The sequence below is a fragment of the Crinia signifera genome, chromosome 1, assembly GCF_055691185.1.
Source record: "Crinia signifera chromosome 1, ASM5569118v1, whole genome shotgun sequence".
Lineage (NCBI taxonomy): Eukaryota > Metazoa > Chordata > Amphibia > Anura > Myobatrachidae > Crinia > Crinia signifera.
Genome location: NC_139217.1, coordinates 243,297,209 through 243,315,530, shown reverse-complemented (window position 1 = coordinate 243,315,530; position 18,322 = coordinate 243,297,209). Strand labels below are relative to the sequence as shown.

At 43.0% G+C, this 18,322-nt stretch overlaps 1 protein-coding gene across 11 annotated transcripts in view; it reads right to left on the bottom strand.

Annotated features, from left to right (window-relative positions):
- The window catches only part of SUSD1 (sushi domain containing 1), a 200,582-nt gene that overhangs the window by 53,288 nt on the left and 128,972 nt on the right, over window positions 1-18,322 (bottom strand). For 8 of the 11 annotated variants that reach the window (XR_014472984.1, XM_083179480.1, XM_083179479.1 and 5 more), the window contains one exon: window positions 1,846-2,035. The exons of the other annotated variants lie outside the window; for them this stretch is intronic. Coding sequence is in view for 7 of the 8 variants with exons in the window: in XM_083179480.1 (XP_083035606.1) it covers window positions 1,846-2,035 (190 nt within the window). In the remaining variant the exon portion in view is untranslated. The remainder of the gene's footprint in view (window positions 1-1,845; window positions 2,036-18,322) is intronic. 11 annotated transcript variants of the gene reach the window in all.

The window sequence follows — 18,322 nt, the reverse complement described above, 5'->3', positions numbered from 1 at the left end:
CCAGCAGCAACACCACAAGCAAGGTGCAGAGCAGGGAGCGAGCGCCTATCCAGCCTGGCGCCTCCCTGCTTTGCATACCTTGCTGAGCGGCTAGCGCCGGCCCTGCATGCCTGGCTGTGTGTGTTACAGTACTGTACACTACAGTACTGTAACACACACAGCCGGGTATGCATATAGAATCTATATATAGATTCTATATCCAATTATAGGAAATTACTGGGGGTAATGGACGGCCGGCTGCCGAGATACAGCCGGGCATGCATATAGATTCATATGCATGCCCGACTGTTTCTCGGCAGTGGGACCATCCATTACCCCCAGGAATTTCATTTTTACCCCATTTGGGTTAATTTACCCCTGTTCCCTGACCACTGTTCTAAACTGTTATCACTAAAATAATATTATTTCTGCCCTTCAGTGACTTAGCACTGTAGTTCGTATTGTCCAGATCTGTCAGTCTCAGTTTGGGGGCGAGCGAGCGCTACGGAAGTGGGGGAGAGAGGCGGCGGTGGCGGCAGCGGGTTGGGAGCCTGGAGGCTTTTTTAGACGCCCGAATTCTGGGAAACTAAAAAAGCCTCCGCTAGGGTTGCCACCCTAGTGGTGAGCCAGGTGCATATATATGCATATATATATATATATATATATATATATATATATATATATATATATATATATATATATATATATACCACAAGCGTTCCAGGCACTCATCCGGAGTATCAACGGAAGATGATGAAATAAATCAGCCCAATACAGTGGGTGCTTTGCAAAGCACCCACTGTATTGGGCTGATTTATTTCATCATCTTCCGTTGATACTCCGGATGAGTGCCTGGAACGCTTGTGGTATATATTTCTTCCAGCCGGAATACAGAGGCACCGTCCAAGTTGATTACTTCATGCCTGAGTGCCGAGTGATTCGTTCAATATATATATATATATATATATAATTTGGAGCCCCCTTCTCACCCTAATCCAAGTTCACAATATGCAACACAGCAGTGGGTGGCAGGGGGAGGCAGAAGGTGAAAGGGAGAGGCAGGTGGAGGCAAAGTGTGACAGGGAAAAACAGTGGGTGACAGGAAGAGGGTGACAGGGAAAAATAGTGACAGGAAGAGGGTGACAGGGGCAGCAATGAGCCCCTTAGTCCTCATGGTCCCCAGTGCATTCACTTGCTGCACCATTGGTAGTTCCACCTCTACCTAAAACTGTGCTGGAATCATGGAGAAGGCATTCCAAACTGTGGGTCTCTCTTCCATGGTTTCACAGAGCCTGGCTGGTAAAGCCTAGTGTCTGGCTCATTTTAAATAGCAATGATCTGGAGATCTCTTTTCCCTGATTTTTCCACTACAAGCCGAGGCTTAAAGTCCTAGGCCTGGGTATCAATTTAGCGGGAACTACACTAGGATTTTCTTTTTCTTTTTTTTTTCCTCAAAATTCACAATGTTGGGCTTTTTTTTAAAGATAGTAGCTAACTAACTTAGAAGAAGCTTCTATAAACATGCCTGCCAGAGGAAGGGTATTTCGAAGTAGTGGGAGTGGGGAGAGAGCACCAATCCTCTTTTTTGGCACAGGGCACTGAAATGGTTAGTGACAACAATGCTGGTTTATTCTTATTTCCCTTTTGTTGTTAATTGAAAAATGTATTGGTTTTTTTTTCTCCTTAAATCACAATACCCTAATTGGTTTTCAGTAATCCCAGGATTTCAAAATGTGTCCAGGATTGAAATCCTATTGAACACATTGACCTACTATAAATCTAAAGCCAAAAAACAAACTGAAAAATCATACTGTAGGTATGTTTGTAGTATCTTTCCCAACTACAATGAAAAAAGTGAAAGCATACCTGAGATAGGGGTAACGATATTGACTTGGGAAGGCAATTGTGGGTAAAATGTTGACACAAAATCCACAGTATAGTTAGTTCCTTTTTGCAGTTCTAAGCATACAATAGGTTGTTCCTCATCTGTGGTGAAATTAAGCATCAGTCGGTGCATGAATTCCTTTTGGTAACGCCTATAGCCATGGACAAAAAACTGAAAAACAATATAAAAGGCATACTAAATATAGACTTGACACTGCTTTAAAACACATTTAAAAAAAATATATATATATATATATATAAATGGTTAACTGTTGGCATTATAAAGGTCGACATGAGTTGTTTAAGTTTTTTCATACCCTACCATCCACTAGGGTGTGAATGGAGAATATAATAGTGTGCCGAATGTAGTAAGGCACTGTGCCGGAAGCATAGCGAGCCATGCAAGGGGATACAGTACACTGATATGGTGTCCATGTTGACTTACGTCGAGATTCGGAACAAAAGGTGAAAAACTCATGTCGACCATTTGACTGTGGACCTTCCCATAATGGTTGTGTCGACCTTTTGAATCTCTTGACCTTAGTCATGTTGACCTATTTCATGTGTTGACCTAAGCCCAGTATGTACTACTGATGAGGATTTAGAGACGGCTATGCTTAAACTAGAGAAAGCATTAATACGGGAGGGAAAAATATGGTGGGAACTTACTACCTTAGAAACCTACTGCGTAGAAAAAATTGTCCCCCGTGGTTTGAGGTTGGAGAAAATTCCTTCCTTTGGGAATGAGTCTAAAGAGTTTATGGACTCTTGGTTCAAAATTCTCGATGACTGTTCCATAAAATTAATGCAATTAATTATAACCCAAAAAAAAGAGGAGCTAGAAAAGATAGAAGGGGAAATAGCCGTATATAAGTCATTGGTGGAACCCTATGCAAAATCTAAAGAATATAAGGATTTAGAAGAAGCCGTAACCATTAAAATAGAAAGGAATGAGAGAGATATTATGGCCAAGAAAAAGAAAAAATTCTGGAGGGATAAGGATGATTATAAAAAAGGGAACCAACACAGCTTAACTAATAAAGAAAATAATAAAGAAAAACGTTTACCCAAAAATGATACAGTTAAAAGTAATGAGAACAGTGAACCCCCCCCCCCCACTAATGTCCCTAAAAAAGTGTTTAATTACGGATTAAGAAAAAAACCACTTAATGTCCATGGAAATACTCCTAGACCCAAGCAAACAGAATTTTTGCCATCTAGGGATAGGGATGAGAGAAACCATGACAGGTGGGAAGAGAACAGGTGGGAAAGACCAAAAGAAAAACGGTGGAGGAGGAATAATTACAGACAAACTAATAACTGGAGGGAAAATAAATCATCTTGGGAAGTGACTAACAGCCCTAATGTAGTTAATGATAATGATCAGCATTTTTTAGACCGGAGACCGACAACCCCCAGATACAGATAGAAAAAGTCAAAACACATAGAAAAAGGGGTAAAAGAGGGAAGGGAATTCATAGGACGAAACCAAAAAAGAAAGGTCCTACCCAAACCACTCTAGAAGCTGATAATGAAGCAACCAATACCATCCCTGTAGAGGATCATAAAACAAAAATTGTTAACTTAAGTAATTACCAGCTTACACAGGATGAGAGCTCCCTACTAGAGAAGGGTCTAAAATTTGCTCCCTCGAATAAAATCGACAAATTCGAGGTGTATGTCGACCTCCAGAAATTTGTAAGAAAGTTATCCCTAAAACGGTTCTTTGATGAAAAAAACTCAGCAGGGGAAATACAAGATAATGGTGCAGAAGTTCTCACCGATACTGTATCAATTTTCAGGAAAAAATCCACTTTTTATCCTGCTCATAAAAGGGGACATCTAGTTGAGACCTTTGAAAAATTAGTGAGGGACGATCTTGACAGAATGCAAATCAAGGCCCCTAAGAACCTCAATTTAACCAAAGGTGAAAGGAAGGCTATTAAAACTTTGAAAGACAATGACCAAATTATAGTCAAACCGGCGGACAAAGGGGGGAGTATTGTAGTATTGAATACAGAGGACTACAATAAGGAAATATATAGACAGTTGCTAGACAATAAAACCTATAAAAAACTGAGAGGCAACCCTACAGGGGCAATTAGTAAAAAATTGGAGGTCTTTCTTAACATGTATGCACTGAAGGGTGTATTGGAGGAGAAAACCAAGGAGTATATCATGATTGAAACACCTTCCATACCTGTAGTATACATACTCCCCAAAATACACAAAAGTATGATAAATCCGCCGGGCCGCCCGATTGTAGCGGGCACCAATTCAGTGCTTTCAAATTTGTCGCACTATTTGGACACGTTGCTGCAGCCACTGGTCCAAAAAACTGCATCCTATCTCAAAGACACCCCAGCTACCCTTGATGTTCTCAATAGTGTTCAGTGGGAAACAGGGTACACCTTGGTCACATCTGATGTGACCTCCCTGTACACTATAATTGATCACACAGTAGGCCTAAAAGCCGTAGAACATTTCTTAAACAAGGAAGGGACTCCAACAGATGAGAGAAATTTTATATTGGAGGGTATAGCACTCATTTTAAATAACAATTATTTTTGGTTTGATGGGGATTTTTATTTGCAGCTAACGGGTACCGCGATGGGCACCAGGCTGGCACCGAGCTATGCCAATTTATTTATGGCTAAGTGGGAGGAGGAGAGCATTTTTAACAACATGCAGCTCGGTGCCAGCCTGGTGTCCTGGAAGCGGTACATTGATGACATTTTGTTTATTTGGAATGGGGATGATGTCTCTTTAAGTAATTTTTGTGATGTTTTGAATTGTAATGATATCAATGTAAAATTAACTTTTGATAAAAGTCAAACAAATGTCAATTTCCTCGACCTATACATTTATGTGGAGGATGGCAAGGTTAAAACCCGCAATTTCGAAAAAACTACGGATTGCAATTCATTTATCAATTACACGAGCAACCATCATATAAATTGGTTGCGCAGCATACCCAATGGGCAGTTCCAGAGGATAGGCAGAAATTGCACGGAACTGGACATATATGAGGTTCATGCAGATAAATTGGAAAAGCAATTTAAAAATAAGGGCTACCAAGAGAATGTCATTACTAAAGCTAGAGAAAAGGGCAGGGGATCAGTACAAAATGTAGTGAAGGCAACACCAGTGGTCCCCCAACCTGAAAGGAGTAATGCACACAGAGGGGTGAACTTTATCACCAAATTTACCAGCCAATCCAAACAGGTTGAAAAAATCATCAGGAAACATTGGGGCATCCTTAAGAGTGATCCCATCCTAAAACAGTTTGTTGATGAGAATCCCCATTTTATTTACAGGAAAGCCAATAATTTAAAGAATCTCCTGGTCACCAGTGCTATTAATACACCGTCCCCCCTGAACCCCATAAAATCGAAAGGTTTTTATCGGTGTGGGACCTGCTCAATGTGCAGGGTGTGTAAAAGTGACAGTAGAGTGATTAATCAATACAAGTCCACACAGACAAATGAGTGGTATACCATCGATGATTTTATCACCTGCAGCACTAAATTCTGCATATATATAATTGAATGTACTTGTCACAAACAATACATTGGTAAAACCACTAGAATGCTTAAGACCCGCATGGCAGAACATGTGAGAAACATCAAAAAGGGGACTGAAACCCATAATGTGTCTCTGCATTTCAAAAACATACATAATTGCGACACTAAACATTTGTTTTCATTCTGTGGTGTAAATGTTATCAAAGAGCACTGGAGAGTCAATGACAGGGAGAAAAGATTGTCTTGTGCTGAGATGAAAAAAATCTATTCTCACAAGACAATAGAACCAAATGGGCTAAATGTGGCTTTTGAAGTAAAGTGTTTTTTATGAAAATGTTTTTATGAAATTGCAATTTACTAATGTGTGCTTTTTATTATGTTTGTCTATGTCTGGATTAATCCATGGAGAAAGCAATTACGTTTTTTGGCTACATCATGGCTCCCTGAAGTAGGGACACATATTACACAGCATTGATCCTTATGAAAATGGAGCATCCAAAATGGCCCCCGCTGTACATACAAACGGAGAAGGATGTGACACCTGTGCCTGCAGAGGAAGCACATAGAGGAAGCGTTTTACGCGCGCACAGGGAGGAGAGCTGTATAGTGACAAGTGGAACCACTGAAGCGGGTGTTTGCGCACGATCCGGTAACCGGAAGTCACTTCCGCCGGACCGGAAGTGACGCGACGCAACCCTCACAGGTGTGTGAGGAGCTGTAGGAAAAAGAGAAAAAACATGGACTCTAATCCCGGAAGGGATGCGGTGGATCTCTCCTATACTGTATGCGCAATATTATTCATATTATGTGACAGCATGTGTATTTGGTATATGGATGTAATAGAAGTGTAGCCAGGAACAGAAAATGTATTAGCTAGGTATTTAGGAGGGCTTATAGGAGGCAGTTATTTTCTGCTCCGGCCCAGGTTTTTTGTATTACTGTTTTATAGCAATGAAGGGGACAGGTATATAAACCACCCCAGTATACTTACCTCTCACACCTTGAAAAAGGGCTATAACCTGGAGCCCGAAACGCGTTGGTGAAGGAGGGGACACAGCTGATGGTGAGACTTTTTTGTGCTATTTTACATCTGGCAAATTCAGCTCAACCTGTTCCGGATACAGGGAGAGTTTGAACTTTAAGGTCTCACCATTTTTGTGTTTGTTTTTTTAACACATTTTTTATCGTCTGTTTTTACCTTGTACCACATGGAATAAATTTTTTATGGAGTACGCTGGTTGTGGAGAATATCCTTACCTTGAAAAGACTAAAGAAACCGTTATGTGCCTATAGGGCCTCACATAGAGGTGAGTGTTGGTCTTTGAGACGTGTTGATGTGAATGTTGGGAGTCTAAAGTGACAAGGAAGTTACCAGAGGATCGTAAAACCTGCATTAAAGATACCTTTATATGAAAATAGGGCCTTTATATAAGGTCAGTAACATCTACATTGGGTCTATGAAAAAGAGTGCGAGGTCAGAGGAGGAGTGAAGTGAGACAATCCTGGGGAACACATAAAAGATACCTTTATGTGCATATAGGGACCCCCACAGAGGTCAGTAAGAGGCCTCATCCTGTCTAGACAGTGTCGAAAGACATCAGTCAAACCAGGAAATCATCAAGCAAGTTCATTCCAGAATCAATTTAGGGACAGCGCTGAAGTGTTTTTCATTTTTTGTGTATTGTACTTTGTTTGTGGGAGTGTGGTGACCCACAGAAATTACACACAGCAGCAGCCCCGGGCGCAGCTATCCATCTGTCGAACCAATTGTTTTTTGCTAAGCCCAGGGCTGTCAACTTTTCCAGTCTCCTCTTCGGGAGAAGCCCGGAGAGGAGACTTTCAGCAGCAGTTCGGGGGCGAGGCTTGAGCGTGTCATCATTAAGCCCCACCCCCAGGGTGCAGGGGTATCAGAATGCATATCCAGATAGACAAACAAACAGAGCAATAAATTATATATATACAGTGTGTGTGTATATATATATATATATATATATACACACGCACACACACAAGACACACGCAGGGAAAACAGCTCGCCACTCACCATAAAGGCATCAGCTGGCTGTGTGCCCTTGCCACAATGACACATCTGCACCAAACTGGGTTACAGGAAACTGGCATAGCGCTACAGCATCGACATAAACTGTTAGCAGAACCCTGTTTACAGTTCATTCAATGCAGAAATCAGTCCTGTGGGTTAATTGTCCACCTGGTTCCTTTTTAAGAGTCTTATTGCAGCCTCTTTCACAAATGACCCACCAAAGGTCACAATTCAATTCAAACATGTAAAAGAAACAAAGAGCAGGGGAGCAAGTACGTAAGTATAAAAGTATAACAACTTTACTGAAGTAGACACAATTCACATACAGATGTGCCCTTTTATATGTTACAGCATGTATGCCTTGAAAAAGGGGCCCGCTGGTGGAAGAGTTCATTGCATTCGAAAACATGATCCCATAGGATTGCAAGGTGCGAATGCCCTGAACTTTACTTCCGGCGGGCCCCTTTATCAAGGCATACATGCTGCTGTAAGAATGTGCCCAGGTGCTGGGACAGCTCCCCTGCTCCCAGCACTGGAGCAGCAGCGTGGCGAGAGGGAGAGAGCTGTGTCCTCCTCCTGGGCAGCGGCAGACAAGCGGCGGTGGGGATCGGCGGGGCGGCTGTTTGAAGTTGGCACCATTATTGCCACCAATGAAAAACGCCCCCGACTGTGTTAAAACAATGGCGCCATTCGGGAGCCAATCACAGCTCCCGAATTGGCAGCCAATAGGAAATGGCCGCGGCGAGCCAATCGGCACTCGCCGCACTGTACTCTGCCCTGCCCCCGGCGTCGCAGGAAGAGGAGCCCACGCCGGAGGAGCGCAGGAGCACCCCGGCTGAAGAGAGAAGACGCCGGAGGGGGAAGGAGACAGCGGCGACGGACTGAAGAGCTCCGGCAGCCGCTGAAGAGGCCAGAAGACGCCGGGATCAAGCAAGATCTCCGGCGCCTTCTGGAGGAAGAAGAGAAGCGGCGCCACCGATGGCAAGGACAGGACAGCGGCAGAAGTAAGAAGATGGTGGCCGGTCTTGGAGAGGCCAGTGGGAGTGGGATGCAAAAGAGCTGACAAAGCTCCCCCCCCACGGCCTCTCCGAACATCAGGTAGGCATCCCCAGGCCACCTACCCCTACCCTAGACCACCGGGTGTCGGGCACTAGGCCTGTGGGTAAAGTGAGGCCCTTCCGGCCTGTGGGTGCATGAGTTGGGCCCTCTTGGCCCGCGGGCATGATTATCGGGCCCCTAGGCCTGTTTCCTGTTAGTCGGGCCCTCAAGGCCTGTGGTCCTTTCTTTCCCCCCAAAGCACTGCATCGGGCATTATTCCCAATAGTAATTCAGGGCCCCTGTTAGGTCGGGCAGTAGGCCCGTGGCCCCATAACTGGGCGCAAGGCCCGAGGCCCCTATAGGTCGGGCGTTAGGCACGTGGGCTCATCCAGTCAGGCCTGGGCCTTCATCCCAGACCTGTTCCCCAGTCAGGCACTAGGCCTGTAGCCACTGACAGGCACTAGGCCTGAGCTGCAGTTAGGATTTGTTGTAGTGTTAGTGACTTTGGCATTAGGCCAAAGTCACTCTAGTGTGGTATAGGCAGGTGCTAGGCCTGTGAGTAGTATTCAGGCCCCTAAGCCTGCAGGTGGGTAGGGAAGGGCTCTAGGCCACATATCGTTGCGGTTTCCTGTGGGTGGTTGGGGTTAAGAGGTGGACGTGCTCCGCGGCAGTCCCCTCGTGGGTCCCCAAGTAGAGAAAGGGTATCGTTTAGAGTGTGCATATGCTGGCCAGCTCTAGGTAGGAAGGGAGTGTAACACCAAAGGTTAGGCAGAGGTTGAAGGGACTCTTTGTTGGTAAAGTCTTGGGTACTGCTTTCCTAGCACGGCGCCCACGATAAGCATCGCTTGTATCGGTCCTTAATCGTAAGCATCGCATGCATCTTATGTGTTTCTGCACCAAAAGATGCATGCGATGTATACGATTTATGCGACTACAGTGATTTTTCATCATATCCATTTTTATCACATGTATCGCATCGGTAGTACTGTTTTAATGTCATAAGATGCATGCGATGCATACGATTGATGCGATGAAAGTATTTTTTTATCTTGGGCATTGTAAATCCTATCACATGCCTTCACATATCATAAGTAGTGGTATGTCATGGCATGCAATGTGATATGATTTTCATGTTATTTTACTATGATGATGGTGCTTATACGATAAAGAATCAAATGTGTTTCCTTTCGGTTGTATGTAAAGTGATTCCATGTGAAGCAATTCTTAACACCACCCCCACTATGACCGCCAACCCGAAGCGTGACGAGCGGCGGCGGTACGCGTCCTCCGACCTTTTCATACCCCCACTATCCACGTCGGCGTGGAGTTGATTCTATAAAGTGTGGCGAGCGCAGCGAGCCACCGAGCCCCGCGAGGGGACGCGGATACCTTCACAGGTATCCGCATGCGCTCGGCACGCTTCGGGCTCGGTGGCTCGCTGCGCTCACCACACTTTATAAAATCAACTCCACGCCGACGTGGATAGTGGGGGTATGAAAAGGTCGGAGGACACGTAGTGCCGCCGCACGCCACGCTTCGGGTTGGCGTTCATAGTGGGGGTGGTGTTAAGAATGGGGTGCATTTAAAATGACACTGTATTTAGTGGTTTATAATGAGATGATATGTGATTTTTAAGTGTTGATGCATCAAATTGGGTGCTTATAATGTCAACTCCACTTCCATTGTTAATGCCTCCCCAAATGATCAACGGCAATCGATTTAAACGCATAAATCGCAGTCATCGAATCGCACGCATCGTACCTAACTATACTACTGTTTTTCATACGATACATACGATTTAAAAACCGAAATCGCACAGATTGTATGCCTTATAAAAATGTACACGATTAATGCGATGGGCGCCATGCTAGGAAAGCAGTACCAAGTCTTGTGCTGTTTGTATATTGTGTCCGGAGTAAAGTTGTTTAGGCTATTATTGTTGTGTCGCACCACACACACTTAGTCAGTTCTAGGGCTTTGTGTTGTAGTTAAAGTAGTTGTGTCACGTTTAGGTTGTGTTAGGCTCTGCACGTGTCTGGTATTTTTGTCTCCTTACAGGGACCTGTGAGGAGAACCGAGGGTTGCAGAACAAGAGTGAGGACGGTGAGTGTCATCTTGTCCATCTGTGTGTTTGTTCCTGCCTGTCTCCTTTTCTTCCTCAATCCAGGGCGTACGTGGACCTCACATCTCCGTGCGAGGTCAAGGCCTCACCTAGGTGCCAATAGGTTTCCCGGAGCCCGGAGGGTGCCTCTGTAGTGACGTCGCGGGACAAAGGGTGCATCGGTCTTCATCCAGGAGGAACAGCATTCACCTACTCTCCTTCCTCCTAGGTGTTCGTGTCCGGGTGCCGGAGTTTCCAGGACCGTGATTTGGCACGGCCTAAAGGTGAGAGGGTGCGGTGCCAGGTAAGTGGTCCGACGACACCTGCATGGCAGCAGGCACCACACCGCACCGCCCCCAAAACCCACTCACACTGCAATGGGCCAGTACGGATAGTGTAATAGTTAGCATTACTGCCTCACAGCACTGAGGTCATGGGTTCAATTCCCACCATGGCTCTAACTATGCAGAGTTTGTATATTCTCCCTGAACTTGCGTGGGTTTCCTCCGGGTACTCCGGTTTCCTCCCACAATCCAAAAATATACAGATAGGCTAATTGACTTCCAAACAAAATTAACCCTAGAATGTCTGTGTGCCTGTACATGTGGTAGGGAATATAGATTGTAAGCTCCACTGGGGCAGGGACTGATGTGAATGTTCAACTAGTCTCTGTAAAGCGCTGCGGAATATGTGTGCGCAATATAAGAAACTGTTAATAAATAAATAATAAATAAATCATGTTGTAGCGTGCTGCAAATATATAAAAGGACATGTGTACATTCAAGATTAAAAGTACAATGCACTCACCAGCTTTTTGGCTTTCTCAGAGAGTATTGTCCGTGCTGGCTTAGTAATCAGTGTGTAACGTCAGAACATCAACGTCCACATGTCTTCCAGACCATGTCCAACGTGTTTCATCGAATGTCGGGGGGTGATGAAGTCACCCTGATGAAACTCTTTGGGCTGGTCTGGAAGACAATCTAGAATGTACATGAATTGTTTTCTCATCAGTAAAGTTGTTATACTTTTATGCTTATAAGCATGAGCCCTTTCTTTGTTTCGTTTACATGTTTGAATTGAATTGTGTTAAGCTGTGAGTGCTCCATTTACACTCTTCTATACAACCTATTTGTGAAGGCACAGGGCTGAAATAATATTTTTTACGTGGAGTGCCAGACGTACAACACTTTTCATTTCTATGAACCTGTGTGTTTTTCCTTCTATTAAAAAATAGTTCAGAGGCAGCGCTGTGCAGCAGGAGAAAGGCAGAGTGGCAAGCCTGCTATACGCTGCTCTGCTCTGGGGTGCCACCGTTCCGGTAATGCTGCCACTGGAGTACCCCTGCCGGGCTCCCGCCACTTGGCTGCTAGTAGGCTAGCAAAGTGAATAGCCTGCTGTAGTATAGTGCTTTACTGTCCCAGCATCCTCGCTGTCTCTGTCCCTGCTGTCTCCATCCCTACGTCCCCGCTGTCTCTGTCTCTGCGTCCCTGTCGCCTCTGTCCCTGCCTCTCTACAGCCTTTATTTTTCCTCACCCCCTTCAAAATTTCCACTTCCACCACTTTATATATATATATATATATATATATATATATATATATATATATAAAAAGAATGGTTTTAACCTCCGTAGTGCGCTAATCCTAAAGGGACTAGCAGAGGTGATTGGACGGTGTCACGGTGGACATTCCCCAGCATTTGATCTTCTGCAACGCAGTTTTTTCAGAAATTACATTATTTGGGTTCGCCATATATTGAGGCGAAGTCTGAGGTGGATTGGATTGGCGTATTCCCCTTTTTTGCCCATAAGTGGTTGGAGTTTATGCATAGACCTCTAAGGTCATGGCTACCATTTAGATCTAAATTAGACTTGCTTTCACTAAAGAATTTCCCTGAAGGGATAACCGCCTATCCAGGAAATTGAATACCTGAGATAGATTTTATACAGTGTGAAGACACTCTTCTTTACCAATCTTGTCTAGATTGAAAAAACTTTTTCTGCTATACCCCTGACAAAGTCCTGTGTGACGAAACGCGTTGGGTTTTATGAATAAAGGATCACTTATCCTAAAAGGAGTCTCCTCCTTATTTCGGAAAACAGATGAAAGAACTTTCTAATTTCTGATAAGAATACCAGTGGATATGGACTAATTGTGAACTAGCTAGGTGGTACTCCTTATAGCGCACTCCGATAACCCCTCTTTATATATATATATATATATATATATATATAGTACTTTTTATTCACGCTTATGCCTTGACAAAGGGGCGTTGTAGCCCTGAAACGTTGGCCTTTTGCTTGTTGTGAAATATACTTTTTCATCGTTGATAAGATCCCAGAATGACATCTTTTTTCCATTAGCTATATATATATATATATATATATATATATATATACACGTGGGGGTTTGACCCTGAATGCGCTTCCAATACTAGATAGCGGCCAACCTCTACAAAATCCCCCCTGTTAGTGGGAGATGAGGGACAAGACACGAGAAAAAGATGTAGAGGGCGCTGTAGGAATTCCCACCACCTTATTGTGTGCTCAAGTTTCAAGCAGATAGGTAGAGTAATAATTCAATCACATTTATTAAAAATACAAATGTATGACATTTACAAATTCATATTCTTGTGAACCGCAAGGAAACGACCCGACGCGTTTCGTCTCCGAAGAGACTTCCTCAGGGGTACACTGTGGGTGGTAAAGAATGCCATAAGAATCATATATATATCACACAGAATATTAAAACTTTTTCTTTCAGAAATTTTGAGAAATATGATATATAATACATACCGGTAGAATGCGGTATGTTGTAAAAACAATCTTTTAAAATTCTTTGTAAGAATCAAACAGAGTTTGGAAAGGACTTTGTAAAATTCTGTAAACCAGAGCATGTGTCTCATGAGTCACAAGTAGCAAAATTCTACCACAATAATAGGAGGAGCAAAAGTAGGAGGATAAGGAAAAGGAGGAGAGAAAGCATAAACGAATATAAGGTAAATGGACATACCCAATGTAGACAGGCCTTCAATAAGGGCCCTTTTGGCAGAATAGGGTGCTGGAAAAAAGGGGGAGGAGTGTACCTATAGATAGATGAACCATTAAAGGTCAAAAGGTCACCTAGCACAAAATCAATGCTAACAATTCATTGGCCATACCTACTTTAGGTGGGGTCATGTGCTAATAACAAATCTAGCTCAGGGAAAAGTGAGGCTGAGTAGACAATTATAACAGGGAGAATGCCCAAGACCATAAAAGACTCTAACTCACAACTAAGGGGTCAAAATACCATCATAGAGGCTATAAAAGATAGTATAATCACTAAACCTCAATGATGATGGCATCTGAAAAGGACAACTTTAATAATCCGATTCAGTGTATATAACAGAGGACAACCTGATATCTTACGGGTCCAATAAAGTATGCATGGCTGGGCGATTTATATAAGCACAGTATAGTACCGGCCACATTACAAAAGCATTTGTAGTGTTAGTACCTGGAAATATCGGCATAACAATATTGTACCTCTGCATGATATAAATGACTACATCCAGATGAAATGGCTGGATATATCATAAATCCACATAATCAACATGGCTATGTGATTCACGAATGTATAAATTTCAACAGTATATTCATATGAACAGGGTGACAATAGTAAAGACAATGGATATGTGAATCACAATCCAACAGCATAAGGAATTACAACATCATAAACAATTGTCAGATATATCAAAGGGTAACCTACCAGAATTTGGTGAGCACAACTGAACTCTCCTGCACCTTTTCCAGAATGAATGGACTATGGGAGGGTGGACCTAATTTATACCCTGAATGTGGGCCGTCCTATCCGGTCAGTGGAAGGAGTGCAAAAACCGGGTATGAGATGTAATGTGGATAGCTGGAATTCTAATTTAAAGTGAAAGTGCAGGGAGCCGTATAATCGGCTGATATAGATAATAGAGGGCCAAGTCACGCAACTAAGTGTCCTAAGTGCTAGTATACCTAACATTCTATATAGTGCACCTATGCATTCCCCAATCCGATAATGGGGATAATAGTGTTGCTATAATAAGAGCATAAATATTTAAGGGGAAAATAATAAACAGTGTTGAATGGGATAGAAACATTGTGTTTAATGATTAAACCCAATGTTCTTATGAGGTCTGGGTAAACCACAATGATGGATCTGACATTACATATCAAAATACAATGATGACATAGTAATGGGTGACAGAGGATATATATCCTATGTTTACAGGTTGTGAATATAGGCTTTTTACAGATTGTACAGGTGATAAAAATTCTGGTGATCACATGATGACCAATAATATCCAAGGAAATTTTATACAGAAATTCATACATAGATCTAAAGTGTGATATCACATAGTTTCATACAGAAATTTATGTATGGGTTTAAAGTGTGATAACATATAAAGAAAGAGTGAACCCAACCATAAATAGTGTCCCGTATAGGGATATAATATTTAGAACAGAGTATGCCCCAAGCGGATATTATAGAACCGTAGTAGTGCCAATAGGATGGGAAAAAGGGTACAAGGGTGGAGTATAAATCCTGAATCTCTTAAAGGATATACACTAATAATAGGAAAGAAGAAAGAACATATAATGGTATGAATGTATAGACAGATATAATAGGAATATGCTATGGGAAAGGTTCAAAGTATGCCCAGGGGTATGAGGGCCCAAAGTACCACACAAAATTAATTCAAAAGACGGAGACCCAAGGTGTTCAACCATACAACTTCCAAAAAAAAGGAGGGGATGGGCAGCTGAGTGAAAGGGACTAGTGTCCAAAAAATAATAAGGATTTTCTATGAACCTAAAAAGGACACTATGTCAACATTTTCATTTAACCCTTTAGGGTAAAGGGTGTTAAGTGTGTATATCCAAAATGTCTCTTGTTTGGAGAGTTTTAGGTCCCGATCTCCACCTCTGGGATCTACAGTGACTTGTTCTAAGATGGTGAAAGAGAAATTCTTCACTTCCACAGAGGAATTATGTTTCTCTGTATAATGCCGTGAAAGACTGTGGATGGATACTTTATGCTTGATGTTACGGATGTGTTCTTGTATCCGAATTTTGACCTGCCGCTTTGTTTTGCCGATGTACGTAGCTCCGCAGCCGCAAGTGATTCGGTAAATCACGTAACTCGAATTACAGGTAGTTGGGAGGTTCAGGGAATATTTTTTCTTTCCAGTCTCATGTTTGAATGGGGATTTTTCTATGAATTTGCAACACAGACACTTATTACAAGGTGTGCAACGTACCACTTTTGTCAGAAAATTACTCTCTGGTGGTTTTCTGGAGATAGCTCTCAATTGACTGGGAGCAATGATACTTTTAAGATTTTTTGCACGTCTAAAAATCAAATCTGGTTTGGGCGGTAGATGTGGGCCCAAGATGTTATCCTTCAGTAAGATGCCCCAATGTCTGTTCAGAATTTTCTTAATTTGAAAGTTTTCCTTGTTATATTGGGTTACAAAGGATCGTTTTCCAAAGTTCTTGGTGGATGGGGCTTCAACTGGTGATAGGAAGTCTTCCCGTGGTCTAGCAGACGCTTTACTTCTTGCTTGATTGATTTTTTGTGGGTCATATCCTCTCTCGATGAACCTATTCGCCAACATCAAGGATTGGTCATTGTAATCTCTTATAGAACTGCAATTTCTTCTAATGCGGCAGAATTGTGCAAATGGGATACTATCCTTCCATTGTGGTAGGTGACAGCTGTCATATGGAATGTAGCTATTACAATCCACTTCTTTGAAGAAAGTTTTGGTGGTCACTGTTTCTCCAGGGGAACCTTCCAGAACCAAGTCTAGATAGTCGATACTTTTTTGATCCATTTTGTGGGTGAACTTAAGATTGAATTCATTGTTCTGAAGGCCTTCCATAAAATCATCGATGGTGGAAATGTCCCCTCTCCATACCAGAATGAGATCGTCAATGTAGCGTTGGTAGAATAGAATATTCCCGTAGTACTTGGAATTGTAAATGTATTGTTCTTCCCAGACACCCATGAACAGATTTGCGTACGATGGGGCAAATTTGGTCCCCATCGCAGTTCCGGTGGTCTGCAGGTAGTATTTTTTATCAAATTCAAAGAAATTATGTGTTAGAATAAATTTGATGCTGCTGAGAATGAACTCTATCTCTTTAGGGTTACTCAGATTATGTCTTAAGAGTATGGTTTCCACTGCTTTCAGGCCTTTCTCATGTGGGATCGATGAGTACAAAGCTTGGACATCCACAGTCAGCCAAGTCAGATCTTCCTTCCATTGGAAATTGGTTAATTTGTTCAACAGGGAAGTTGAATCTTTTAAATGTGAGGCATTTTTGAGTACGTATGGCTGAAGAAGTATATCGATAAGATGTGACAGGTTGCAGCTTAATGATTTTATACCAGCCACTATGGGTCTTCCAGGTGGGAGTTCTTTATTCTTATGAACTTTTGGTATGTGGTAGAATATGGGCATTGTAGGATGCCTGGTATACAAGTACTCAAATTCTTCCTTTCCAATGACCGAGTTCTTCCTGGCCTCTACTAGTAAGTCATATAGGCCCTTATTCTGATTGACGCGTACTTTTCCGCATACTTTCGGATCGCGTCTTTACGGCGTCTGCGCATGCGTGGAGAACGCAACGCGCATGTGCCACGCCTTGACTCCGTACCTGTTCGGGCAAATCCCGTACAAAACTGTTCACCGCAATCAGTCGGGAAATATGGGCGTATTATGGGCGTCATGCGGAATGACACATGGGCGTAGTTTCAAAGTGGGAAAAACTGGGAGGAAACATGGGCGGACACGGGGGAGTACACTTATGTTGGGGGGCGTACATTCGGATAGCACTCCGAATGCACGCGACCAAAACCGATAGAAATGTGCGGTGTCCAAAAGGCTACTATTGCTTTGCGGACACCACTCGTTCCTGCGGTAGGCGAACGGACCGCCTAATGACTACAAGCATTAACACCTGAACCCAATAGAATCGACTCCTTTACTCATTACTCACTAATAGGACGCTTGTCAGTGCTTTAATTGAAACCATTGCTGCTTCAATTGCTGTAAGGGTTAATGTGTGCAATGCATGTGTTAGGCATGCTTGTAAGGATATATTGGCATCTAATTGATTCCAATTCCAAATATGCATTTTTGTATGAGGATAGGTAATTGAATAAGTGGGTCATGTGATGTATTGCAGAATATACATAATAGTGGGTTTTTTTGCGTAAATACACCGCTTACGTGCGGTAGCACCGCTTGGCTCCCGTTCGGATGCGGTATTCCCGTGCATACTCTGTAATACTCTGTAATACCGTGCAGAATCGGAGTGTTTCTCCCGCACACGCATGGTTTGTATGTCGTCCGTAAACACGCCCTGTTCTTAAAGAGTGAGTCCGTCCGAATGCGGAGGACACGTGGGCGTTTCTACGGACGATGGCCGCACGCGGCAGAACACCGTGGCGTGCGGGCCGCACCGTAAGAATTCGGGAATATCCGCACCGATCAGAATAAGGGCCATAGTGCCTCCAGGTATTCAGCCGTGGGGTTGGTGGGAAGTTCAGTGTAGGTATTTTTGTCCAGGAGAATATTACAAGCTTCCTTTAAATACATTTCACGTGATTGAAGCACTACCGTTCCGCCTTTGTCGGCATTACGTATGATAAGATCTTCATCTTTTTTCAGGGACTTCAAAGCTTTGATTTCTTTAGGTTGCAAGTTGCTTGTGGTTT